This window comes from Alternaria ventricosa (assembly GCF_023758065.1).
Source record: "Alternaria ventricosa strain BMP 2768 chromosome Unknown scaffold_12, whole genome shotgun sequence".
NCBI classification, from domain to species: domain Eukaryota; kingdom Fungi; phylum Ascomycota; class Dothideomycetes; order Pleosporales; family Pleosporaceae; genus Alternaria; species Alternaria ventricosa.
In genome coordinates, this window is record NW_026055692.1 from 67,139 (window position 1) to 94,235 (window position 27,097).

The 27,097-nt window shown below is 54.7% G+C and overlaps 6 protein-coding genes across 6 annotated transcripts; 4 read left to right on the forward strand and 2 right to left on the reverse strand.

The window, feature by feature from the left end:
- Window positions 1-351: 351 nt before the first annotated feature.
- NUO51 (NADH-ubiquinone oxidoreductase 51 kDa subunit, mitochondrial precursor) lies at window positions 352-1,973 on the forward strand (the record flags this gene model as incomplete). Its single annotated transcript, XM_049344818.1, has 3 exons — window positions 352-645; window positions 696-767; window positions 816-1,973. The coding sequence occupies 3 exons, from the start codon at window positions 352-354 to the stop codon at window positions 1,971-1,973; spliced, it is 1,524 nt and encodes a 507-aa protein (XP_049197743.1).
- Window positions 1,974-2,189: 216 nt separating this feature from the next.
- On the reverse strand, window positions 2,190-2,918 carry J4E93_006909 (uncharacterized protein; the record flags this gene model as incomplete). Its single annotated transcript, XM_049344819.1, has 1 exon — window positions 2,190-2,918. The coding sequence occupies one exon, from the start codon at window positions 2,916-2,918 to the stop codon at window positions 2,190-2,192; it is 729 nt and encodes a 242-aa protein (XP_049197744.1).
- Window positions 2,919-4,435: 1,517 nt separating this feature from the next.
- Window positions 4,436-10,909, forward strand: J4E93_006910 (uncharacterized protein; the record flags this gene model as incomplete). The annotated part of the gene is made up of 5 exons (XM_049344820.1): window positions 4,436-4,619; window positions 4,808-8,508; window positions 8,669-8,896; window positions 8,948-10,741; window positions 10,796-10,909. The coding sequence occupies 5 exons, from the start codon at window positions 4,436-4,438 to the stop codon at window positions 10,907-10,909; spliced, it is 6,021 nt and encodes a 2,006-aa protein (XP_049197745.1).
- A 2,235-nt stretch (window positions 10,910-13,144) lies between these two features.
- J4E93_006911 (uncharacterized protein) lies at window positions 13,145-18,134 on the reverse strand (the record flags this gene model as incomplete). Its single annotated transcript, XM_049344821.1, has 2 exons — window positions 13,145-14,967; window positions 15,017-18,134. The coding sequence occupies 2 exons, from the start codon at window positions 18,132-18,134 to the stop codon at window positions 13,145-13,147; spliced, it is 4,941 nt and encodes a 1,646-aa protein (XP_049197746.1).
- Window positions 18,135-20,496: 2,362 nt separating this feature from the next.
- On the forward strand, window positions 20,497-23,349 carry ATG13 (autophagy protein 13; the record flags this gene model as incomplete). Its single annotated transcript, XM_049344822.1, has 3 exons — window positions 20,497-20,730; window positions 20,782-20,877; window positions 20,926-23,349. The coding sequence occupies 3 exons, from the start codon at window positions 20,497-20,499 to the stop codon at window positions 23,347-23,349; spliced, it is 2,754 nt and encodes a 917-aa protein (XP_049197747.1).
- A 2,316-nt stretch (window positions 23,350-25,665) lies between these two features.
- On the forward strand, window positions 25,666-26,684 carry J4E93_006913 (uncharacterized protein; the record flags this gene model as incomplete). The annotated part of the gene is made up of 2 exons (XM_049344823.1): window positions 25,666-25,876; window positions 25,936-26,684. 2 exons carry the CDS (start codon window positions 25,666-25,668, stop codon window positions 26,682-26,684), a joined length of 960 nt encoding a protein of 319 aa, XP_049197748.1.
- Window positions 26,685-27,097: the final 413 nt, after the last annotated feature.

A 27,097-nucleotide genomic window follows, 5' to 3' on the forward strand; every position in this document is an offset into this window, starting at 1 on the left:
TGACGACGGGTATAATTGAACAGCGTTGATCTATGGCGACATAGCTCAAGTGCGCGGACATTGTAGGGAATCAGAGTTATGTTGCGAGTCATTCTGGACGGAAAGAGTGTAATTGCATTCTTGCGGCATCTCGTCGATGGTCCGTGACGATGATGATGATGGTGCGGTCGAGTCGGACCTTCCTGGCGGATTGATGTCAACGATGTCGGCTCGGGCCAATCAAAGACGCCAAGAAAACGGTAGGTCATCCAGATCGAACTTCACGACCGCCACCACTCGCATCGCCAGACCCAACGCTCGCTGGACCCCCGAGCATCAATTGCGCGAGACAACACACACACAGCAATCACGATGCTCGCACGACACGCACCTGCCTCATCGGCGCTCAGCGCGGCCGCCCACCGAACGCTGCCCGCGGCTTCGGCAGCTACTCGCCTTTCGGCCGCTGCCCCCCAGAACCGCACACAGAAGAGGACGCTCGCGACGGTCCAGGATGCGCCACCAAAGAGGACATACGGCGGCTTGAAGGACCAGGACAGAATCTTCCAGAACTTGTACGGACACCACGGTGCGGATCTGAAGAGCGCGCAGAAGTACGGTGATTGGCACAAGACGAAGGAGATCCTGCTCAAGGGTCACGAATGGGTGTGTAGAGTCAGACACAAAGGGTATCTGTATCAGGCTGACGGGTATAGATCATCTCTGAGATCAAGGCTTCTGGTCTGCGTGGCCGAGGTGGTGCTGGTTTCCCCTCCGGTCTGAAATGGGTAGGCAGCGTCAATATCTGTTATCACGACCTCTGCTAACGGTTGCAGTCATTCATGAACTTCAAGGACTGGGACAAGGACAGCAAGCCCCGCTACCTGGTGGTCAACGCCGACGAGGGTGAGCCCGGAACCTGCAAGGACCGCGAGATTATGCGCAAGGACCCCCACAAGCTCATCGAGGGCTGCCTCGTCGCTGGCCGTGCCATGAACGCTACCGCCGCCTACATCTACATCCGAGGAGAATTCTACCATGAAGCCACCGTACTCCAGCGCGCCATCCAAGAGGCATATCAAGCCGGTCTTATCGGCAAGAACGCCTGCGGTTCCGGATACGACTTTGATGTCTACATCCACCGTGGAATGGGCGCCTACGTCTGTGGTGAGGAGACCTCCCTCATCGAGTCGCTAGAGGGCAAGCCCGGAAAGCCTCGCTTAAAGCCTCCGTTCCCCGCTGCCGTCGGTCTTTTCGGATGCCCTTCTACTGTCGCCAACGTCGAGACTATCGCCGTCGCTCCCACAATTTGCCGACGAGGAGGCAGCTGGTTCGCCGGCTTCGGTCGTGAGCGCAACCAGGGTACCAAGCTATTCGCCATCTCCGGTCATGTCAACCACCCTTGCACTGTAGAGGAGGAGATGTCCATCCCTCTCCGCGAGCTCATCGACAAGCACTGCGGTGGTGTCCGTGGCGGTTGGGACAACCTGAAGGCCATCATTCCTGGTGGTTCCTCGACCCCCGTCCTACCCAAGCACATCTGCGACGACCAACTGATGGACTTCGACGCGCTCAAGGATTCGCAGTCTGGTTTCGGTACCGCCGCTGTCATCGTCATGGACAAGTCTACAGATATCGTCCGCGCCATCACCCGTCTTGCCAAGTTCTACCACCACGAGTCCTGCGGTCAGTGCACACCATGCCGTGAGGGATCAAAGTGGACTCACCAGATCATGGACCGCTTCTCCAAGGGCCAGGGTCGTGAGCGTGAGATCGACATGCTCCAGGAGCTGACTAAGCAGGTCGAGGGTCACACCATCTGCGCGTTGGGCGAGGCGTTCGCATGGCCGCTGCAGGGTCTGATCAGGCATTTCAGGCCAGAGCTTGAGGCCAGGATGCAGGACTATGGATTGAAGAACGGTGGTCAGGCGCTGGCAGGTGGATGGGCACACGATTCCGCCAAGAAGGGTCTTCTTGTCTCGCCCGGCCAGTAGAGGAAGAGCTGGGAGATTTGTATTATGCATTTTTCGTGTGTTTGAATTTTGATTTCGGCGTGCAATTACTTTGAAGAGCTGAGCTGTAAATAGTTTCTCGGCGCAAATAAAGCAAGATTGAAATTGACTCGCATGACATCCTTTCTCGCAGCCATGACAGCAACGCCCGAAACGCCTTGCAACCTAACATAACAGTGTCCCTCGTCGCCCTCCTACTCAAGTCCCCATGCAGATCTGGATAAATTCCTCCCTCGAAATTGCGTTATCGTTGTCCATGTCAAACTCCTCAATCATAGCCACCAACTCATCATGCGACAGCGCCTCGCCCAGTTCCCTCGCAACACGCGTAAGATCCTGTAGAGTAATCGTTCCCTTCCCGCCCTCGTCAAATAGCTCAAAAGCCCTAAGAATCTCATCCCTCGGATCACGACTCAAAATCCTCTGCGCCATGAGCGTCTGGAAAGCCTGAAAGCTCAGCAACTGTCTTCCAGGCGCCGCATACTGCTGCTGCTGTTGTTGTCTCGAACTCTGCTTCCCACCCTGCTGACCCCCCTGCGTCCCATACTGTTGCAGAATGCCCAGAATCTCCTGCTTGGGCAAATCAAAGCCGAGTGCTTTCATCGCCACTTTGAGCTCGTGATAATCGATGTAGCCGTCCTTGTCGAGGTCGAAGAGGTTGAAGGCTTCGCCGATTTCTTCTCGTTGTTCTTCTGTGAGTTCGGCGAGGGAGGCCGCGCCGGAGGCTTCCATGCGTTGTGCGGATTCGCGCGCGGCGCGCTCGCGTTCTAGGCGCTCGGATTCGAGGCGTTGGGCGTTTTTGGGGTTGGGTGGGAAGGCCGGTGTGCTGCTGAAGGTGGGTTGCGGTTGGGTGGGTTGTTGGGGTGGTGCGGTGCGGTTTAGACCGTAGCGGGGGCCGGGGCCGAGGGGGTTGGAGGATGTCGCCATGGTGTATCTTGAGGCGGTGGTGGTAGTTGAGGATGTGTGTTGTGGGATTGGTGGGGTGCGCGAGGTGGTGGTGGACTTGCGCGCGCGGTTCGATAGGCGGGATATAGGCCCAAGGAAAGTTGTGAGGGTTCACGAAGGCTGCAGAGATATCCCGTTGAGTTGCGACAATCCTCCTCTCTGTTTGGAGATTCTCGATGTGAACGAAGATGCGCAGTTGTTTGGGACGCGAAGCGCGTCGGGCGTGCGAGCTTAGCTGCAGCTCTAGCGCGATTTGGCCTGCAGTGGGGAATTGAGTTGTGTAGGGCTGACAGAGGCCCCGGCATACAATTACGATGTATATTCCGGTACGATATTGAATCTAGTACATGTTCATTGATTCTCCATCCCAAAGCAATCCCAGTATCTTCCTCTGTTTGATCTGTTTTCATCACGGAGGACCCCCGATTACTGCCACGAATCTCCACGCAGCTGATCGAACCACCGAGGCAGTTAGATCGCAAGCAATATGCATTGCATGTAAGCTACCCACATTCGACTGCCTATCGGACCTTCAACCTTCACATGATCTGAAAGACGCCTGCCTTATCGGCCAACCCTGCACTTGGAATGACGCAGTACTCTGTAAAGTGGCTGAGAGGAGGGCGTGAAGTAAGGGAGCGCAACGTCTCACCAGGCGCAAAAACAAGTCCTTTGTCTGGCACACCTTCGTCCCAGCCAGAATCAGAGTCATCCCTCTCTGGCTAGACGGGTCTCTTCCTTGCAATGTGAGTCCGGTTGCGCGAGAATTTGTTGCCAAGGCTGTCTTCAGTCACCAGGCAGCCGTAGGTAGCAACAGGTATCCGTCAGGCATCTTTTCGCACAAGTCGCGCCCAGAAAGCGTGTCGTGTTATTCGTCAATCGCTGTCTCGCTTTGTCATGCGTGCAGCGGCTGCAAGCGTATCGGAGAGTCTTTTGCTGGCAATCGTGTTTAGGAGAGGCACACGTGACGGCCGGTGACGGGTTAGCGCAATTTTGACGTGCCTTCCTCCTAAGTGCAACCTCACCTTTGCTTGTCCCTCCAAACTCACGCGCCCGTCGCTCTTTCCCTTCCATGACGGCCATTTCACTACTTAATCAGTGCCGCGCCTGACCCTCTTACTAATTCCACTCTTTACTGTTTTGCTCCTCGCAGCAAACCCCCACCGCGCCTTGTTCTCGTTCGCCCATTCCTTGGCGCGTTTTCCGCGAAGCTCTCATCAATACCTGCCTCTCCAAGAGCTGCAGCACCTCGATTCTATCAACCACCCCACAACCTCACGACTCTCCAGCGCATTGCTAGCCATCTAGACACCAGCACACGCGCAACCCGTCGGACACGCTCAAAATGTCCTTCGGCGGTGGTTTCGGGGGCTTTGGCTCCAACAACAACAACCAGTCCACTGGCTTCGGTGGATTTGGCTCAACCAACAACAACACATCGACTGGTATGTACAAACTCTTGCTTGAATTCTTGGATCCCTTTACGCGCGACCGCTTCGATGCGCCCTGCGACATCGCCACGGCCTCCTCGACGAACCGTGTCTAACTTGCCCTCCGCCTCAGGCTTCGGCTCAAACGCGAATACCGGGACGAGCATATTCGGCGGCGGCGCAAACAACACGGGCAGTACAATGTTCGGTGGCGGCAACAACGCCAGCTCGAGCTCGCCTTTCGGCGGCTCAGGTACGTGGACCGGTTGCGCTTCACTATCGCGTCGCTATTTGGATCACTCCGCGTTTTTCGAGGTCGCTCTTTGAAGTGCTACAGGGTCGCCAACAACGCTGCGTGTTCCGGTGCTCTATCGCGATAGCCTCGACCTTCACACGGATCCATTTATCACAAGCCGGACCAAAAACTAACTTTCCCTACAGGAGGCTTCGGCGCTAACACGGCACCCAAAACCGCTTTCGGTTCGCAACCCTTCGGCAGCTCGACAACAGGTGGTGGTCTCTTTGGCGGTGGAGGTACTTCAGGTGGCAGCGCGTTCGGCGGCGGCGGCTTCGGAGCGTCGAACAACAACACTACCTCAGCTTTCGGCGCCAGCAACACAAACACTGGAGGCGGTCTTTTTGGCCAGGCCAAGCCGGCGACAGGCTTCGGCGCTTCAACAACAACTGGCGGAGGTCTGTTCGGAGGTGGCAACACCAGCAGCGGCTTCGGATCCACCAACGCGAACACCACAACGGGCGGTTTCGGTTCCAGCACTACTGGCGGTTTCGGTGCAGGCAACGCCCCACCTCCAAACAACGGTACCGCCAGTACTCCGTTCCAGGCCTTCCAGGAGAAGGATGGCACAGGCAACGCGCAGTCGCAGTACCAGACCATCACCTTCCAGCAACCGTACACCAACTACTCCCTCGAGGAGCTACGGGTAGCCGACTACAACCAGGGCAGGCGGTATGGCAACCAAAATGGCCAAGCTGGAGCGTTCGGACAGAGCACTGGGTTCGGCGGATTTGGTAGCAACAACAACACCACCGCTTCTACCGGCGGCTTTGGTGCAGCGACCAACACTGGCGGCAGCTTGTTCGGAGGCGGCAACACGAACACCGGTACCACATCAGCGTTCGGTCAGAGCACCGGTTCTGCGTTCGGAGCAAACAACAACACTGCGAGCGGCGGTCTTTTCGGTCAGAACAAGCCTGCCACTGGTGGACTATTCGGCTCAAACAACAACACCACAACTGGAACCACTGGTGGTCTCTTCGGAGGTGGCGCCTCTACTACAAACAATACTACAGGTGGGTTTGGGTCTGGAGGCGGCGGTTTCGGTGCGTCCACAAACACTGGCGGCGGTCTGTTTGGCCAGAACAAGCCTGCGACTGGCGGCGGTCTCTTCGGAGGCGGTGCCGCGACTAACACCACCTCAACACCTTTCGGAGGTGGTGCCACGAACACTGGTGGCGCGTTTGGTCAATCGAACACCACCGGCGGTGGTCTCTTTGGTCAATCCAACAACCAAGCCTCCTCTACCCCCGCGTTCGGAGCCAACAACACTGCCACAAACACCGGCGGCGGTCTCTTCGGCAACAGCACGGGTGGAGGCTTTGGACAGAACAACCAGGCTCCTGCTCAGAACAACACCTCTGGAGGTCTCTTCGGCGGTGGCGGTGGTGGCTTCGGCCAGCAGAACAACAACCAGCAAAAGCCCGGTGGCCTCTTCGGAGGTGCAAGCACTAATAACACGGGCGGCGGCGGCCTCTTTGGTCAAGCCAACCAGAGCCAGCCAGCTTCTGGCGGCTTGTTCGGCGGTGCTGCTGCTAACAACAACACCAACAACACTGGAGGTGGTTTGTTCGGGCAGAAGCCTGCTACTGGCGGCGGTTCTCTATTCGGCGGCAACAATGCCAACACTGGACAATCTGGTGGAGGCTTGTTCGGCGGTCTTGGGAACAACAACAACACTCAGCAGAACACAGGAGGTGGCCTCTTCGGTGGTGGTCAGAATAACAACCAACAAAAGCCTGGCGGCCTGTTTGGCGGCTCTACATCGAACCAGAACACTGGAGGCGGTCTTTTTGGCGGCGGAATGGGACAGCAAAACAACCAACAACAGGGTCTTGGTGGCTCACTCTTCTCGAACCAAAACCAGCAACAGGAGCAGCCAAGCCTCAGCAACAGCTTGTTCGGGGCTTCAGGAAGCTCGCTGCTCAACACGTCGATGAACACCAACCCTTACGGCAACGATGCCCTCTTCGCTGGACTTGCTACCCCGACACAGAGCCCGGGCCCAATCGCGACTCCCTTGTCGAGCAGTCAGAAGAACAAGAAGAACGCCATCCTCCCTCAACACAAGCTTAACCCGGCTGCTTCGACACGTCTCCTTACACCGCAAAACAAGAGGGGCGGCTATGGATTCTCATACTCCACTTACGGCACTCCAGTTGGTGGTGCGAGTCAGAACGGTGGCCAACTCGGAGGCAGCCTGTTTGCGAGCGGCAGTTTGTCTCGATCCCTGGGTAAGAGCCTTTCTACGAGCAACCTCCGGAACAGCTTCACACCCGAGACGAACAGCATACTAGCACCAGGTGCCTTCTCCAACACGGGACGCAACTTCGGTAACGGCAGTCTCAAGCGACTCAACATCAACCGTTCCATCGCCAACCGGGCCCCACTGTTTGACGAGCCTTCCCAAAAGCGCGTCAGCTTTGCTGGTGGCGACAGCCCGAACGGCGATGCTAACGGAGAGACTGCGCTGGTCGTCAGGCAAGACGAGGAAGATGCTTCTCCCCGGTCCAACAAGGACACCAACGGCGAACCTTCTCGCCCAGTCATGCAGCAAGTCAATGGAACGGAACTCGCCCGCGTTTCAGAGGAGCACGTACTTACCCCCAAGTCCTCTGCATCCATCAACGTTCAACCGGGCCAGGACCCCAAGCCAGGCGAGTACTGGTCAAGTCCCTCGCTGGATCAGCTGAGGAGGATGAGCAAGCAGGATCTCAAGAGCGTACCCGACTTCATTGTCGGTCGTCACAACATTGGTCAGATCAAGTTCAACCACGGCAAGCCTGTCGATCTGTCCGAAGTCGACCTTGACAGGCTATTCGGTGACATTGTACAGCTCAATGCTCGTAACGCTACGGTGTACGGAGAGAGCTGCACCTGCCTGCCAAAACCACCGCTAGGCAGCGCCCTGAACCAGCCTTCCGAGATTGTCCTTGGTAACTCTTGGCCTCGTAACAGGGCTGGCAAGAAGGATGTCAAGCATCTCGAGCGTCTCAAGCGAGTGGCTGGTACTACTTTCATCAAGTACAACCAGTCCACTGGCGAATGGACCTTCTCTGTTCCCCACTTCTCGTCTTACGGGCTAGACTACGACGACTACAGCGAAGACGAAGGTGAAGACGAAGATGCGTCGAGCCTCCTCAGCGACGTCCCTGACACTCCCGCTGAGCAGCAGCACCGCTCGAGCCAGATGACCAGCACACCCCAAGACGACTCCTTCATGAGCCCACAGTCGCAGTCTAGCCCTGATGATACCTTTGACTTCAAGAAGGGAATGCGCAGTAGCCGTACTAGCGTGCCTGGTGGCTTCGGCGATGAGACGGCGTATGTGGATGACGAGGAGATGGAGGACACCCATGGCGAGTCTTTTTTAGGGCAGCGCTCCGTGGGTTCGCTTGATGGGCAGCACGATGCTGACTACTCTGAAGAGAGCGAATCGGAATTGGCACGCGACCAGAGCATGGCGGACTCTGTGTCAGGACCAGTTCGAACCACGGAGCAAGACACCGCTAAGGAAGATCCGTTCAAGAGCACTTTGAAGCCAAAGTCGATCTTGAAGCCTAGCCAGCTCATGAAGCCCGGAGCAGGCACACCTACAAAGGCGCAACCAGTATTCGACGATGATTGGGCAAACCAACTCCAGCGCACAATCAGCCCAAAGAAGCAGGATCGATTTGCCCTTCGCGAAAGCCAAGGCAACGTACTACGAGAACACGAAGCGCAGCCTACGAAACTATCGCAGTCTTTTGGTGCGCGACAGATGACTACTGCCATGGATTTAATGGACTCTCTATTCGGTGAGACCGAGAAGCAGCAGTTTCCCAAGCGTGGTAGACATGGTATTGAGGTTTGAATTCCCCTTCCTATTGTTTGTATTCACGGGGCGTAATCTGTGGCGGGTTTCCTACGTGGTTCTCCTTCATAGATTGACGCTAGGACCTTACGTCCGCCCGTGTATGTAGTCACAAATTGATATGGGGCAAGATTGCTGAAACTCTTGTCTCTAGTTACCCTATTCCAAGCGACCCAAAACCGCCTCCGATCTCGACGAGCTTGCCGATGCCGACAAAGAATTCCATGGTTGCAGCAAACCCCACTTCAGCGAAACCAACGTCCTGATCTACGGCAACAAGGGTCCATCGCACCTCGAAGGTGGTGTCTTCGCAACCGCTCAAGACCCGCTCGTCGATGCTACAAAGGACATGCGCTTCGTCAAGATGCCTACCTTTACTGATGTAAGCTTGGGTCTATGAATATGTCTATGATGTTGTTACTGACCATTGCAGTGTGCCCCCGAAACTCTGTCGCTTCAGAAACAATACACGAAGATCTTCAAAACCGATGGTGTACCTTCAGCAAGGCTCCTGACTGATCCCGCCCCAGTCGAGTTCTCCAGCATGGCAAAGGCCGTCGCGCTCGACACGCCAGCTGGTGTTCATGAACAACAGGCTTGGCAGCTACTCTCGCTTCTGTTCGACGATGCCGACACAATTCCTACCGACGTGCCAGAGGAGAACGTTAACACATACCGGAAGGAGAAGTTGTCTGACTTCTGGCAGCTGCTCGTCTGGGAAGATGCGCAGAAGCACGCCCAGCAAGCTGCCTCGCCTGAAGAGCGCGCGATCGCCCACCTCAGCTGCAACAATGTTGCCGAGGCTTGCCATACATTGCTGGATGGACTCGACCTCCGGTTAGCCACGATGGTCTCGCAGATTGGTGGTGATGAAACGATGCGCCAGAGCATGGTAGCTCAGATCGAAGAGTGGCGGCGTTTGGATATGCTTTCCGAGATGGAGGACGCCCACCGTGCCCTCTACGAACTTCTAGCCGGCAACTGCAGCAAGTCCGAAGGCAAAGCGGGATCTGGGAAAGAAAACCGTGCTTCTACCTTTAATGTCTCGAGCCGGTTTGCGCTTGACTGGCGACGGGCCTTTGGTCTTCGTCTGTGGTACGGTACGATGATTGACGAACCCATCGAGATGGCTGTCGCGCAGTTTGCGGACGCCGTTAGAGACGGTAACGAAGACGTCAAACCAGTTCCCTGGTTCATTCAAGACAATGCTGACATGGGCTGGAAAGATCCGGATGCTGAGCACCGAGAGGACCTGCTCTGGGGCATCCTCAAGCTCTATGCGGCAGAGAAGATGAGTCTTCCCGCAAACGTCGAGGACGTTCTCGCTCCCGAGAATGTGTCCGGCAATCCCTTCAACGCTCGTCTATCATTCCAACTATTCCAGCTCTTCAAGTCTAGGCAAGAAGACGAAGCTGAGGCAGATGAGCGCAAGGTCGCCATGCCCACTGCTCGCGGTCAAGACGAAGAGGACGACAATTTCCGCCGTTCACTGCAGTCATGGTCCGCACCTGGCGCTGCAGAAGACGTGCAAGCAGCGAATCCAATTGTCGAGCTTGGTGATAAGATCACTCTCACATACGCGGCTTCGCTACATACACCAGAGCACTGGACCACTGCGATCTGGGTATACACACATCTCTCTTCTCCAGCGACGCGGGAGCACTACATCCGCTCGCTCGTGAACCAGTTCTCCAGCTCCTATAACTTGGAGGAAGGCGATGCCACTTACAAGTACCTCACAGGTGATCTCCATGTACCTGCAACATGGCTTCACGCTGCCGCAGCACTACAAGCGAAGTCAGGCGGCGATGCCTTACGCGAAGCAACCCATCTCATCAAGGCCGACGAGCTTGAAGAGGCACATGAAGTGCTCTGTCGAAAGGTTGGCCCTGAAGCTATCGTCTCTCGCGACTACGACGCCCTTCGTGAGCTCATGGGCGGCTTTGTTTCCACGTCGCCACCTGATCGCCCTAAGGAAGCCCTACAAGGCTGGGCCCAAGGTGGTCAGATCTACTTTGACTACATTGAGTTGATCGACCTGACCGGCCAACGCTCAAACTACCGCGTCGACGAGGAGCTAGACAACCGTGTCAAAGAGCTTCTTACTAAGCTACAGCGCGCTCTGGAGATTGCCGGACGCGACAGGCTGGGTACATGCGGTCTGGAGGAGCGTGTCGCTCTCATGGAGATTGCTGGTACCGTTGCCAACCTCATTTCAAAGACTCAGGTATGTCAAATCATCCTTCTTGGTCATGGGCGTGTCAAACTAACATTCACACAGCGATCCAACCGCAACGCTATCCTAAAGCTCCCGCTTACCGAGGATCTATGGCTCAAGCACTCAATCGATCTCAGTACAAGCTACTACCGCAACGTCATGGTCACTAGTCGGTAGATCCGGTATGAACATGAACTCCTATCAGGTGGATACGGTTGGTACGACAGCCAGCGATCAGACGTGCGTGATCTGCTCGAGCAGGAGTGGTTGACTGGTATAATTAACGAAGACCTCATGGCGTATTGAGGTTTGAGCTATAACTGAATCGACTTTTCGCGAATGAAGCATGCATGTTGGGGTATTGATTAGATTGGGGAGGAAAAGCGACTTCACTTCGATCATGTGTATAATAGGTTTTGAGTGTGGAAAACGAGTTTAATGCATTGGTTATGTTATTTTGTGGCGTGGCGTGTTTGTTTTGGTCATGATGCTGACTTTTCGTGGTACTAGTCAAAGTGCACCGATCAAACACATGGATTTGGAGCTTGAGCTTTTGTTGTAGAAACGCGCAACTCAAGTTCTCAGACATCAGGGTTGCTGCTGCATCTTTCGAAGTTGAGGTGTCGAAATACAAGAAGGTTGTGACGTACGAAACATACAGGTGGTAGAATACGACGACTCGTATATCTCCGCGCTTAGTAGATATGAATCTACATAGGCTGGTGGCAATGATGTAAGCGGCGAGTGCATATGCAGGCCGTCCTAGCCAGCTTGTGCGACTACAAATATTCCGCCTACGAAACCTCAAGCTTTCTTTCCTTACTTCCTATCATTCCTACCACAGATTTCGAAAATGTGAGAAACAAATCCCATGTTGCGCGCTCTCCCGATTTTCAAAAATAGCTTCTGAATATTTCGATGTGAAGCAAGGCTTGAGCTTGTCAACATTTTCAAAAGCGCCAGGTAAACGATACATGGGTACGGAACTGCGCCCCTGAAACCAAAACTTTACCCGGGGTATGCTGATGAGAGACGTGTACTCTCGAGCCGAAACGTGTATCGCAGTCCGAACACATCATTTTACATCTTTTGGAGACAAGGCAAAACTTCAATGCCGGTCGTTTTCCAGGAATGCAGCGAGTGTGAGGGGAAGCGCGTCTCTGGTGCTTTCAAAAATCTGCAATGACTACTACATGTAATCCTGATCTTGTGGTGCGCCAACCTGAAAGCTGTCCAGGTCAAAGTGATGTTGGGTGTATAAAAGCGCGCCCTCACACAGTTCTACTCCCTGCATCCTATTTCCCCAACATACTGTGTTGCTTTCCAAAAACGGCACAAAGAACCAAGATGGAGAGCCCTCTACATTCTCCGCACACTAAAAAGTGTATTCGCCACGCCCATGGCTCTGTGGAGTTTCTCCTTTGGAATCTCTTCTACGACCTCCAAAAGCAACAATCGTTTGGATGATGTTCTGAGCAAGTCTTGTCGAGATACTCTACCTATATCCCTCCCTCTTTCCTCCACCTACAAAAGCAACACTAAAAACACAATACGACCAATTGAATGAGACCCGTCTGCCTCTCTTCTCTCGAGTTTTACTTCCAAAGTAGTGCATGGTAGCGGATAATGGCTTCTGGCTCGACAAAACGCCTCAGGCATCACAGATAGTCTGCTGTCGGGTTTCTCCAAAAGAATGATTGCAATCTGCATATGAGAGAACCTTTCTGATCTCTTTCTCCAATCTAAAAAGTAGCCAGTGAGAACACATGTCTGCGCTGCTCTGGGAACTTCGATCTTAGTCTATTCGACTATATAAGCATGTTCAATACCGCTACCTCCTTCACTCATTAACTACATTCACGAATTCTATCTTTCCAAAAATGCGCACGATCTACCAATGACCTCTGCCTTCTTGCGCTTCCAAAAACATCGGTGGCAACAAGGCATGAGAAAGACTTCTACCCCACCTACACATTTTACAAAAACAGCAGGCCTGACAGTCATGAGCTGTTCGCCTTCTTGCTGTCTGAAAAGGACTGTATTGTCGTTCGCGTCTGAGTGATGCTGCATATTGACATGCAACCAGAAAAGAGATTGAACGGACTGTGATGAGAAAAGAGGCACGTCAACCTAGGAAAAAGCTGAACACTCTGAAGTCTACGTTGACGTTAGGTCACCTACTTTGCAGGTTCTTGTCTTGATGTAGTCTGCAGACCTTTTCGGTTTTTTTTGCTTGTATAAGGTGGAAGGGGCCACCTGAGGCCACGAACAGCGCAGCAGGGTTTGGGACTTTGATTTCAAACAGCCATGGGTCATGCTCTGGCGGAAATTCAAAACGGCTGTAAGTGGTGTGATGTAAATATACAGATATATCAATATGCTAGATGCTATATACAATGGCACCACTTCGCGTCACGTCCGCGAAACAGAGGCCTGTGCCTGCGTTGCAGATGGAGCAGTGCTATCTCTCGGTGGCCCTTGAGCACGCCCACCGCGTGCGCCACCTCGACCGCCGCGACCGATTTTACCACGGCCGCCTCTAGCCGCATTGTCGCGACCAGGCGCACGACCACCAGCATCTTGTTTCGGACCTGCCTTTGGTGGCGCGTTATCCTTCGCAGTAGGCCCTGCACTACCATCACTCTTCCCTTTACCACCACCAGCATCATCGCCGCCGTCCTTCTTATCCTTATCCTGACCCTTCGCCTTGCCACCTCGACCACCGCGACCTTTGCCCCGCCCGCGGCCAGCACCCTTTGAGAGTTTATCGACGAGTTTCTTGGTTTGTTCCTCTTCTTCAATAACACGTCTGCTCTCTTGGTCCCACCATTGCTGGAATTCTTGTTCTTGTTGGATCTCTTGGAGACTACGCTTGGCTGCTGCATCGCGAATTGATGTCTTTTCTGCTTCTTGCAAGGACAGAATCTCCATCATGCTGAGGTGTTGGCTGGGTGAGGTTGGTGAGTGTTGGGGTAGGGGAATGTGGCGGACTGATCGAGGGGTTGGGATGGGGTCGGTGGAGACGGACATGCCTCGCTCAGATGTTGCAGGACGGGCTTGCGAGGGTGATCCAGCGCCGTTTACATCTTGACTTTGTGATGCGGTCCGCTTGTCCTTTTGTTTTGATGCGGCGCCCTTCTTTGCAACAGTCTGTCGCATGGTAAGCTGAGGAGTGCTTGATGCGCGAGAAGGCTGAGGTGATGGCTTCGGTGGCGGCGACGGCGCCACCACTGGGGTCACGACAGGACTGTTGCTTGGTTTGCGATGCGCGGCTGCTGTCCAAGGAGATACAGCTGGTGGGATAGGTTCTGGCTTTGCGATAGGTGTGCCGAGTTGCTGGGCTTGGGCAAGACGCTTTTTCTCCTTTTGTGACAGCTTGGCACTGGCAGCCTTCGCGACTCGCTCGCTTTCGCCTCGTGAAAGACCGAGCGACAAGTTCGATGGTGTAGCTGAGGAGTCTTGAGCCATGATGTCTTTGAGATCTAGCTTAGGGCCTGCAAGCGGCGTGGTACCCCATGGCTGGCCAGGTAGTCTGGTCTCCTTGACAGCTGGCGGGGGAAGAGGACTGACAGACTTCAGTGGTATGTCTCCTCCTTTGTCAAACGTATGTGGTGATGGTCGTGGAATCGTGCCCCAGGCTGTCTCTGGAGATCCGACTGGCGTTTCCACCGCCTTCTCTTCCCCAGTCTGCTCTGTGAACCGCGGGGGCTTGATCTTCTTTGGCACATCGTCATCGTCTTCCCCATCCGACATCTCAAACATAAGGTCCTGAGTGGAAGCTTGACCCTTCAGTGCTGGCGAAAGCACTGGACTCTTAGCTTCTTTCGACACCCTCCTTCGATTGCGCTGACGTAGTGGGGAAGCTGCCACTTCTTCCAGGCTCTGAGCTCTGAAAGAGGACGAGAGATTGTCACCGTCCGCATACTTGTTCGACAATACTATTGCATCGACCTTGGCGCGCTTTCCTCGCTCTATCCTTTCGGCAAGCTCGGGATAACGGTCGAAGAGAAGAGCCTCAGCTCGTCCACTTCTTGCAAAGGGTAGGTAAGCGAGCTGGTTTTCATGGGCAACCTGATTGAGCTCCAGCAGCAAGTCCTCGTCCAATTCGTCTAGTGAGCCATTCTGCATGACTGCTTCCAAACTCAAGCACACGTACTCAAGGGCGGCATCCTTGAACTCAGCAACTGAGCTAGGTGCAACTGCTGACAAGAGAGAGCAGACGTTTCGAGCATTGACTGGCATACAATTAGCGAGTGTATGACAATACCAAACGTGAATACATACCATAGCGACCTATCAGTCTTTGACAAATCTGTGACAGACGGTCCAACATCAGTTCATTGGCTACAGACATGACGTCCATAACGTGATCGAGCAGCTCGTCGAGCGCTAGCAAGTCGTTCAGATCCTCACTCGTGACATCCTCAAAAATCTCCTCCCCAGCGTCGGTGTAGAGGTGGCGAACGATGAGCTCAAAGAGGCGCGTCTCAACATGCGTCAAATCGATGTGGATGAGTGAAGACTCTTCCGTTCGCCTTCCCGCGAGCCACTGACCACCAGCACGTCCTCTGAACAAGCCTTCGAAGAAAGGACAACGTTGGCAAATTACATCGGAATGCAGTAGCATCTCGCCATCAGCAAGGTCGACGATGACGTCACCGCTCTCGAAGAAAGACTGCTCCTTGATAGCGAGCTCCATGTCCATATGCAACGATCTCCGTGGCTTGACCATTTGGCGGACAGCAGGCTCGAGCTGTCGCATTTCAAGACGAGAAGCGACCTTCATCAGTTCTGTTCGTACCGAGCGATACCTGTGCGCCAAGGAAGGATAGTGCCGAGTAACGTTCCAGAAGTCTACCACGGAGTCGGTGTAAGCGTAGAGAACCAGATTGAAGATGGTGAGGAAATCGAGACCCTGGAAAAGTACCAGGACTCTGCCGCCCTCTGCGCGAACAGTAAGTAGATCAGGCACCACGTATTCGGCGCCCCTGACACGAAAGTCGAGCAGAGCATCCCGCAGTATACGGCTGCGCCCGGTCAAGATGAACTCGTGAACAGGTATCCGGACATCGGACAGGGTCGATCCGACTTCCATATTGTATGTCCGATTTTGTGTCATCGACGAGCCTCGCGAAATGTCAGTCATCTCCGCTTCTAGGTCCTTTGATTTCAAGACACGCTTGCGGAGACCTTGCGCTTCTGAAGCTCGAGTCCAGAATCTTGGTGTCGGATCTTCATCGTCTGACGTCTCCTCGTAGTTTGTCAATTCGTGGAAAGAGAGCAAAGGTGCAAGGTCATCCCAAAGCCCGGCCTCATCCACACCTATCTGGTTTCTGGTGACGTCGCAATCCTTGCGAATCGCGGCATACGCACCAAATGCGGAGGCACGAACAGCAATAACCCGAGTCAAGCCAGAGACACGCTGGAACTTGTAGTCTTTTGGCTTGGACTCCACAGCAGCAGTGATGCTTGCGTTCTTGATCGTCGCGCGTTTCGTACGTCTCCAGACGCTACCGACTTCAGTAGTCAGAATGATGGAACCGTCCTGATCGACATCGACATCTCTGGCTGCCATGTGGCTCTTCTTCGACGACCAAATGCGGAATGGTGTGGATAGTGCTCCTCTAATTTGCTTCGGATTCGTGGTCGATGTGCCAGCGTCCTGGGCACCCTCTGAGCGTCGACTGACCGCGACTGTAAAGACCTCACCGGATGTAGATAGTGCGCAAATGGTGTCACCACCTGATGTGATCTTGCTGATCCTGTTTGGTGCAGTATCGTACTTTGTAGTCAACCAGCTCTCCTTGAGGAAGTTACTGGTGAACCCGTCCAAGGGAAAGCTGAGTTTCGCATAACCGTAATTGGCAAATACCCAGACTTCGCGACTCTCCAACAAACACACTGTAGCTCCGTCGATAGCCGAAACTGAGTGGATTGGGCTGGAGAACAGTGCTGCCGCAATTTTCCTGGGAACGATCTGCATCTCAAGCGACCGTGCGTCCGAATCGACAATACCGAGTTGGCCCTCATTCTTGCCAAAGGTGTACAGCGATGTCGCAGTATGAACGACTGAGTGTATTCGGGATGCCGAGATGCCGGTAACAACATCTCGCTTCAAAGGTCCAAAGATCTGGCGGGGAATAGTCGATATTGGGTCGTCGTCTTTGACGGCGGGCTTCGGCAGCGCATACCCTAATTGTCCGTACGCATTGTTACCCCAGGAGTAAATTTCGCCTTCTTCGGTAATGGCCAAAGTGTGGTTCTGCCCCAACGCGACAGCAGCCACCTTCTTCTGACCTAGTCCGCCGCTTTCAATGCAGGTAAATTGATATCTCGTCGTTTCATTACCCGTGCCTAAGCGACCACCTGGACCGTGGCCACACATGTACAGATTGGAAACTGGGTCAGTGGTCAAGACGGCGGTATGCAGTTTCGACATTCGTACGTCTTGGATGACTATTGGAGTATTCCGAATGTGAGTGGGAAGATCTACGGTACTGCGCGCTTGGAGGAGTCCAGAATCTTGCATGGGCGCACCTGTCGCAGCCCAATACTGATTTTGGCGCTCGCGATGCTCCCTATAGAAACGCTGAAGCAGGTGATCAGGTCTGCGCAAAGTGATGCGTTCCGGATACTGACGATCATCCTCATCGCCAAAACCAAGCGTGACATTCTTGTTGCTGCCAAAGGTATACACTTCATCTCCCTCGAGAAGTACGGGCGGCGCAATCAACTTCTTGCGCATCTCGTCATCCACATCGCCACTGTCGCCGTGAGCCATCTCATCGTCTGAGTCTGAGTCGAAAGCAGGCGCTTCTTCAGGTCGCAGAGTCCGGTCTTTGATAGTCATGGAGAATAGATCCAAAGGACCGTATCCTTCCTTGTCTTTGATCTTGACCAGGCCCCGCGCGTGCTGGTTGAACCCGCTGGATCCTTGGCCGAGGATGTCCTGCGCATCGCGGTTCAGAATGAGACGCGCGATGGCGATGTTGCCAAAGTAAAAGGCCCTGTGAAGCGCAGTCCAGCCATTCTCCGCATCTTGTATATACACGTCGGTCCAAGGATGTTCTAGCAGTGCTTGCGCGAACTCTACTGCGCTTTCGGCGGTGGACGAGGCTGAATGGTGCAGGATCGTCATTCCTGCAGCATCGCGACTGTTGATGTCGAATCGACTCAGGTTCGCAGCCGCGCCCATGCCCATCTTGCGGCCCTTGGCACTCGTTGTTGGTGACGCATTGTAGCTGCCCGGACTCCCGTTCACTGCAGTGGCAAACCCTCCGCCCTGCCAGCCAGTGAAGCTTTTCTGTGTTGCGGATCGGTGCGTATGCGTGGGGGTTGCGAGGACATGTCGAAAGTTGTCGACATCATCTTCGAGGTAGTATTTCCAGAGATAGCCGCTCATGTGCCGATAGGAAGGAGGAGTGATCCGAAGCTTTTACGAGTAGCACCTGGCCTCAACCTCAGGGGGTCAAAGCGTGTTTAAAGGCGCTGGCTGTAAAGCTGAGGACGACTCCGGGTAGGGGGACCGAACGCGACTGGTCGGCGGGGTGTGTGGCAGATGTAGTCGTTGGTGGAGGTGGGACGTGTACGTGTATCGGTATGCGGGTGGGAATGCGCGGGGGACGAGGAAGGGGCAAGGTGGCAAGTCGTCCGAAAGCGATTGCTGGTGGTTAGATTGAGCCTGCAAGAGGTGCGATGTGGCAAAAGTCGACGATGAAATGCGACAAACTTGCTGGGCAATGGGTGCGTTTGTGATGGTTGTGGAAGGCGCAAGTGGCGGGGCGCGAAATGGGAGTGGGTTGAGGTGCTAGGTATCTATGACGAAACTACCGAGGCGATTGATTGTAAGGGAGTCGCTGAGTCGCGAGAGTGAGATGAGTCAGAATGAGACTGCTTTACTTCCTCAAGCTTCCGGCAGGTGCGATGGAGGGGTTAGTTAAGTACGGCAGTCGCGAATACCTATTCGGAGGTGCACTGCGGGCGCGTTGTGGGATGGCCATCTCGAAGCCATGGGGTTCCAGCCAATGGCGTGCGCCCTCCTCTCCACAAGCTGTCCTCGGAGGTCGACATTGCTTGCAACGTAAGCTCCTAGAGTGACTACAGTGGTTTGTGACTATGGCATCCAAGTCATGAGATGTCCGACCTCGGCTATGACATGTCGATGAGGAAGCAGAGCTGGGCAGGGACCAGTGTTGCGCGCGATGAAGGCGCGAGCACGACTATATTATATACCATGCACGGTTACTCCACACTGACTGGCGGTCAACCTGCCCTATATGACAGCCTTCAAATTGGCGCTTGTAGTCACTGGAGGGGTCTCTTGGACTTTGGATGCGCTTCGAGGGCGAGACTTGATTGTAAAAGAAACGTGAACCGCTGCAGGGCGGGAGCTAGCCTCTGGAAGCTACTTGGACCTAGCGATGAGTTCACGACAAGGGAGCTACGAAGAAGGTCCGAAGACACGGCGTCAATCACATCATCGAGCATGAGGTGATAGCACATCTTGATAGCCACGCGTTCATGGGTGCCTTCGAGCGACGCGCCAAGGCCAGGCCGTGAATATCAAAAGCAAGTGATGATGCTTTGCAGTGCATATGCAGCTGAACAGCCACAGGAGTTGCTCTTGCATGCATCGACACGTCTGTTCGACATGGGTCGTAGGCAGTGAAGATACGAGTCTGCGCAGATGGACGTTCTGCGCAGACATTGACATGCAAGCTAAACCTTGTGTGTGATAGATGTAGTGCCTGTTCCTGGCTCGCCGGCCATGACATGATGAAATCGGCACAGCGCGTCTCACCGGCAACGCGGTAGCACAGACGATAAAGCAGATCTTGTATGACCGGTCAGAGGCCAGAGGCTGTGAAAAGGCAAGGGAGGCGTCGAACGGTGGTGCATAGCCGGGCTCGCTAACCAATGAGGCAATCAGTGCCAGGATAGCCGTCCACGTCGACTGGAGGGCGAGGGTGAAAGCGCATGCGCAGGCCACGATGATGGTGGTGGATGATGGCGTGGCCGCGGTCTCGATGTCGGAGGAGTGGTCCCAGCTCCCTGAGCCCGCCGAAGCTTCCACAACGAGTCACGCCAGTCACGGCTTGGACACTGCACACCTCCATCTTCCCCGGATTTGGCCCAAGTCAGATAGATTCCCTCATTGAGCACCAGCTGCTAGCTCCCTGCAGCTCCCGATAGCTTTATCTTGCCCGCCCGCCTACTGCGCGGCTGCTGCGTCGTTTATCTGACTATCTCGTGGCTAGCTATCGTCCTCGCTCGTCATTCCACCACGGCCGCGTGACTGACTCCCGGCGCATGCGTCCCAACCCTCTCTGACTCTTCATACGCCATCGCCATCCGCCTGCCCTGCCTGAGTGTCTGCCTCTATCCAGGACCCAGCCGTATCAGTTGTCGTCCCAACAGCTGCAGCCACCCTTGCTGCGCCCTTCTACCTTCCAGCCGGGTGCTCAGCTTAAGTCCGCTCATTGCCCCAGGCACGCATTCAACACAGCGCCAGCACCCTGCATATCATGGCTGCTGCCTGAGCCCTACCCGCCTGTTGAACCATCCCCCGCGTGCCCAAGTCTTCTGAGAGACATATCTGACGGCTCCTACGCGAACCTGACCCTGGCTGCACTCGTGATGGCTACGCGCATTCACCCTCGCCTGTTTCCGCCGCAACCATAACCGTCCTACTTCACTCGCCCGAGTCCCTCGCTGCCAGTCACGACACGCTCTCTTCCCGTCCGTACCTGCAGGAGGCCGCCGCCATGCACCCATACTCGCGCCCCTCGCCGCGGACAGCCTCGCCTGCCAGCAACCTCCAAACCAACCCCACACGAACCAACAACCAGCGGCATAACAGCCAGGACATGACGGCATACTCGACTACGCCGCCCTACAGCGACCGTGGTGCTGAAGAGTCGGAAGGCGAGATGATGTCAAGGGGAGAGCCCGCCTCCGAGTCGAGGGGGCAATACCACAAGGTCAACCAAGTCATCCAGGTACTTATCTTCTCCTCCCATCTGTCGCTGGACGCATGCTCACCCCAATAGAACTTCTTCACGAAATCAGCCCTCGCCATCGTATCTTCTCGCGTAACTCTGCCTCCAGCATACAACAAGGATGGCAAGATGAAGCACAACAAATGGGTATGTGCTGTCTATCCGCATCTCCACATCCCCACTGACATGCCATAGTTCAATGTCGTCCTCCCCGATAGCGATGTGCTCCAACGCCAACTCACCGAATGGAAACTCATGGATGCCGTGAACGGCCAGCATCCCTCGCTATGCATCGACATCTACCTGGACATACAAGGCCTCGGCCACAACCAGTCGCTCGTCATACACGATGATGATGGAAAGAAGTGGGACGTCGCTGCGGCTCTCAGCTCTGCAGATGCGACATCCCGATCGTCAGGCCGCACTGGCAAATCCACACAGGTTGTGCTCGAGCGTTGGAGAGTACACGTCGGAGACAAGAGCTTGGTGCAGCCTTCAGAGCTGAGCGAACCGCTTCCCAACGTGTACAAGAAGGCCGTCGTCACGTTCCGATCGCTGTTCGCTTATCTGCGCTTCATGCCTGCGTTCAGATACAACAAGGTGCTCGCCAAGCAACCCGCAAACTCACCCTCACTGAAGCTCAACTACCGCGTTTCGAATGGGGATTTTAAGAGCCCTAGCGTCGACACCCTGAATCTGCCGCTCTACCCAACCGACTCAGGCGAAAGGATCACAGATATAAACGACATCGAGCCCACCAACTCGCCTGTAGGCCCTCTGAGTGTGACAGTCGAGTACCGCACCAACTGCGAGTTCAGCGTAGAAGACTCAGAGTCTCTTCTGAGTTCGCAGTTCCAGGGCCTGGACGACACTTATTTCGAGCAAAAGACACGCCAACTACCTGGATCACTTCCTGTAAATAAGATGAATGCGCAAGAAAGCCCCGATATTGGACAAGCCTACGGCAGCCTTTCAACGTTCCACCAAGTTGGTCCGCCAACAGGAACAAGCCCCATCTCAGCTCTTCGCGCTGCACGGGATATGCCGTCATCTTCACCCATGGAGTCACCACCACAGAAGCTGCCACCCAACCATCGCACCGCTCAAGGCTCCAAGTCATCCTTACGCTCTGTAGATACGCCGTCATACCAGCGACGAACCTCAGTCTCTTTCCAGCCCTTCAAGGCTGGCTCACTCTCATCCTCGCCAGCCCTCGGTGTGCCCCCATCTCCTACCAGCTCAGTAGGAAGGCCCGGCAGCTCCCTTGGTCGAACCGCTACCTCCAACCCACTCACTCAACCGCGTAACCGAACGTCCCTGACTGCCCTCCCTCAAACGGCGCTTCGGACACCTTCATTACCCAACGACAATGTCATCACTTCTTCTGCATCAAGTTCGCCAAAGCCTGCGCCCATCAGTCGCTACAGCAGTAGCTTCGGTCATAGGAGGAGCAAGTTTTCCACAGGCGGCGGCAGCAAAACAGAGGATGACAACCTCAGTAGTGGGAAAGGAAGCCTCTCGTCGTCAGCGCAACGCGGGTCTGACACCATGAATGAGGGAACAGGCGGCAGTTCAGGCGAAGTGAAGACGGACGATGAGAACATTTCCGACTTCCTGAAGCTTCTTGAATCGAAGAAGGATCTGAAGAGCTTCACTCGGAGCGACCAATCCGCAAAGGCAGCCACCATGCACAAGACTACTGCTCAGCTGTCCAAGTATCAGCGGATGCGCGAGTCACATACAGGCCTTGCTGAATCGGTTTCTTCTTCCACCATGCTTCATCGCACACCATCATCCTCCAGCCGACATCTATCTAGTGTCCCCGCGATGATTGCCGGCACGTCAGTATCGACAGCGTCTTCACCTGGCAAGCCAATCTCACCCCATACTCCGCACACACCAGCCATCCCGTCCCGTCTCAGCGCAAATAGCATTGCTGAATACGACCAACCTACACGCAGTCGAAGCCGACCTGGTCGAAGGACGCGCGAGCACGATGTAGTCAACGTCGAAGAGCAGAGCGAGAGCGAAGACCAAAACATGAACGCCATTGCCATACCAACTTCACCGCGGCCGTGGCACTACACCCGCCGATCGAGTTCCGTCTCCCAGCAAAATAGAACATTACCTGACGACGAGCCCGACGTGTTCGGCGTCCGATCGGCCAGTCTACCATCGGAGGAGGTCGATCGCGCTAACGACCTGCATCGTCTGACCAGCGCAGGTCTCACGTCTAGTGGACTATTCGCGCAAACGGAGCTACTAGCTAGTGGCAATCGCGATAGCCAAACTGCTGATAACGATTCTCGCGATGACTTACCCCGGCCGTCCTCCACTTCCAACATGGCCAAACGCGGCACCCAGGTTGGTGCACGGGGTCGAGGCGGATTCTTCTCGCATAGCTCTTCTACCAGCCTCAGCACTGGCGGTACGAGCTCGACTGAGCGTCAAAGTCGCTACAACTTTAACAGCCGCGCTGCGACAAACGTTGACGACGACGAACCTCTGCTCTTTCAGATGAGCGAGATTGGTGCCGGGGGCTCCCGACGCAGTCTCGAGGAGGCACGAGGTGGCACCAGCACAGGCAGTGGCGGGAAACGTGGATCGTACTTCCGCTGAACACTTTACTTTCAAAACAACCTCGTCAAGCTCTTGCACTTCTCAAGCTTTATTCATCTGCTTTTTTAACGGCGTTTCCGGGGCATGGAGTCTGGGATATCTTTCTATCATCCCTTTAGCGTTTTACATACGTTGTTGCGCATTTCCAACTTTCCCTTTTCTCACTTATCAGATTGAGTACCATGGCGGAATGGATGGACCCGGCGTTCAACAAATGGGTGTTTGTTTCTTTTTTGCAAACGGCCGGGAAGGACATCTAACTCTCATGTAAGGAGTGGATCTTTATCTATGATTGTCATCAGTGTTTGATGCTCGGCGGGCGCGGAGTTTCTGGGATGGAACGGATAGGCATGGATGGTATGGATGGGTATGGATACGGTTTATCAGGGTAGTGCAGACGTCTTGATTGGATCGTCTGCAGTATGAATGAATGTGTTATCACTCCGCTCATTTTGTACTCGACTCTGAATTCATGTGCGATGCAATAGTAGTGCGATCAAGCAGAGGTACTCTCTAATTCCCGTTCTTCCCCTCCAATAAATCATCCAATCCCTTCAGTCCTCCCTCAAACCCATCAAGATCATATTCCTTCGGATACCTCACAAGCACATCCTTCAACTCCCTTACATGCTCCCTCTGCTCCGCCGTCAACTCCTCCCAAACCCCCTCAAACGCATTCCGAATACTAGGTTTCTTCTCCTTCTCCGCCTGTTCAAACGCACTCAACACCTCTTTCCTCGTCGCACTCCTCAACTCCTTTTCTTGGGCATCATCCCAGAGTGCGCATCCCTCGAGCCACTTTCTAAGCCGTGTGATGGGATTGTCGCGGCGCTTCCAGTCTTCGACTTCGACGCGTTGGCGGTACGCGAAGGAGTCGTCCGAGGTGCTGTGGTGGCCTACACGGTATGCCATCATTTCTATCAGGACGGGGCGCCCGCCGTCGTGGAGAGCGAGACGCCGTGCTTCGGCTGTAGCGCGTCGCACGGCGAAGATGTCGTTGCCGTCTACGCGGAGAGTGGCGATGCCGTAGCCTGCACCGCGGGAGGCGATGCCGTCGCCTCGGTATTGGTCTGATGTTGGCGTGGAGATGGCGTATCCGTTGTTGCGGCAGATGAAGATGCAGGGAACTTGTCTGGTCGCAGCGATATTGAGGGCAGCGTGGAAGTCTCCTTCGCTGGCTGCACCCTCGCCGAAATAACACACCGCGACGCGTGGCTCTGTCTCAGGGTTCTGCACATTCTGCATCTTGAGGGCGTAGGCTGCGCCTGCTGCGTGTGGGATTTGCGTTGCGAGGGTTGAACTGATGGTGTGGATGTTGAGCTCTTTGCTGCCGTAGTGGACGGGCATGTTGCGGCCTAGACCGTTATCTTTTGCGTTGGCGAAGAGCTGGTTCATGAACGACGATAGGGTGAAGCCACGTTGGAGGTACACGCCTGATTCGCGGTATTGGCAGAAGATTACGTCGGCGGGGGAGAGGGCGCTCGCGGAGCCGATGGCTATGCCTTCTTCGCCAGCGGAAACCTGGATCTGTTAGTATGAAGTTGAGAGGTGTTTGGTGTTTGACGTACCATGTAGAAGGATAGTCTTCCTTGCCGTTGCGCTTCAAACATCAATAAATCCATTATGCTCACTGTATCCTGTCAATGCAATGTCCACACGCAGTAACAGTCTCACTGACGCTTAACCATGTTCTTGTATAACGACAGAGCCTCCTCATCTGTAGTCTCCACTCCAATCTCCTTGTCTATGATCTCTCCATACTGGTTCATGACACGGTAGGTAGATATAGCTGGAGCCTGGGCTGGTTGCATAAAGTCCATAGTATTCGTGAACTCGCTGTTCAGCGCACCGGGAAACAACACCCTAAACACGATGTCAGCCTCTCACTTCAACAGCAACCCAGACACAGAACTCACCTCTCAGCCGTAGGCGTCGAAGCAACACCCCTACATGACTGCAACGGCGTGCCGACAACCTTTCTCGACCCATGAAGCCCTCCCTGGAGGCTTGAAAGCCTCTGTAACCGTAATATCCGCGAAGTATACCGGAACGACATGATTGGCAATTCTACATCCTCAAAACTAAAGCGCGGGCGGGGGACAGCGGTATATCTAATAATTCTGGGGAAGCATGCGCCTGGGGTAGGCGGCAAGCGTCGGCGTAGTCGACTCAACCGCGGTCAAACAACAGCGGGCGGGCGCTAGCAAACTTCCGGTTGGTACGGCTGGCTGGGGCTAGATGCGCGTGTCATGGCGCATGAATTCGAGAAAGTCGCCCGCCAAGCCTTGTCGAACAACAACCACGACCAGCGCAAACATGCAGACGAGCCGACAGAGGATAGGACGGCAATTGCTGGGGGGAAGGAAGAGCGGGGTGGCTAGGGAGCCTTACAGATGTTTCTCGTGCTCCATCCGACAAGCGCAGCAAGCGACGCCGCCACCGAAGTCGCCGCAGAATGGCGGCAGCGGCCAGCAAACGACGCATTTTGGGTTCGAGACGATATCTGAAGCGTTGAAGGAGCAGAGGGGTATGTCAATTGCATTCCATCTCCCCCTAAATACCCAATACTAACGGTAAACCGCACAGTCGGCGCAGTATTCTCCTCCGTAGCCTCCTCCTACGACTCGATGAACGACTTCATGTCCCTCGGCATCCACCGCCTCTGGAAAGACCACTTCGTGCGAAACCTAAACCCGGGCCTCAATCCCCTCACCTCCCCCACCAGCCAACAAGGCATGTCCATCCTCGACATCGCAGGCGGCACCGGCGACATCGCCTTCCGCATGCTCGACCACGCCTCCACCATAAACCACGACCCCCACACCCGCGTCGTCGTCGCAGACATAAACCCCGACATGCTAGCTGAAGGCCGGAAGCGGTCGTTGCAAACACCGTATGCGCGGTCTCCACGATTGGATTTCGTCGAAGCGAATGCGGAGAAATTGGACATGATACCGGATGCAAGCGTAGACCTCTACACCGTCGCCTTCGGCATCCGCAACTTCACACACAAAGAAATCGCGCTGAAAGAAGCTTTCCGCGTTTTGAAGCCCGGCGGCGTATTCGCGTGTCTTGAATTCAGCAAAGTCAACAACCCCGTCTTTGATGCCGTGTACCAACGCTGGAGCTTCGGTGCTATACCTCTGATAGGGCAGGTGGTTGCCGGGGACAGGGAGAGCTATCAGTATCTTGTGGAGAGCATAGCGAGGTTCCCGAGTCAGGAGGAGTTTAGCAGCATGATTAGGGAGGCCGGGTTTTTGGTGCCGGGCAAGGGGTGGGAGGATTTGACTATGGGGATTGCGGCTATTCACAAGGGAGTTAAGCCGAAGGTTTAGGGGTTGGAGATTTGGGATGGGGTTGTGTTATGTTTGTATGAATACATGAATTAGCAAGGCGGTCACTATCTTGAGGCTCTGATCATGTCAGTTTCGCTGGTGTGCCATTATTCAAAGTCATCCATCTTTCTACATCGTCTATTGTGACCACGACATCTTCGTTACAGTGTAAGAGAGGTAATTGGTCACGGCGTCAATCCCCCTTCGTAGCACCAACTCCGACATTCGCTTCCCCAATCCATTCCATCACACCGCAACACCGCAACACCGTTCCACCAGACCATCAAGGTACCTGAACACGCGAAGCGGTACGCATCAGATAACTGCCCTGTCCGACGTGTCAAAAGCTGTGCAAGGTGATGCACAGGCACGTCACATTCATTCAGTGTAGTGTTGTACTGGAAATTAATTGG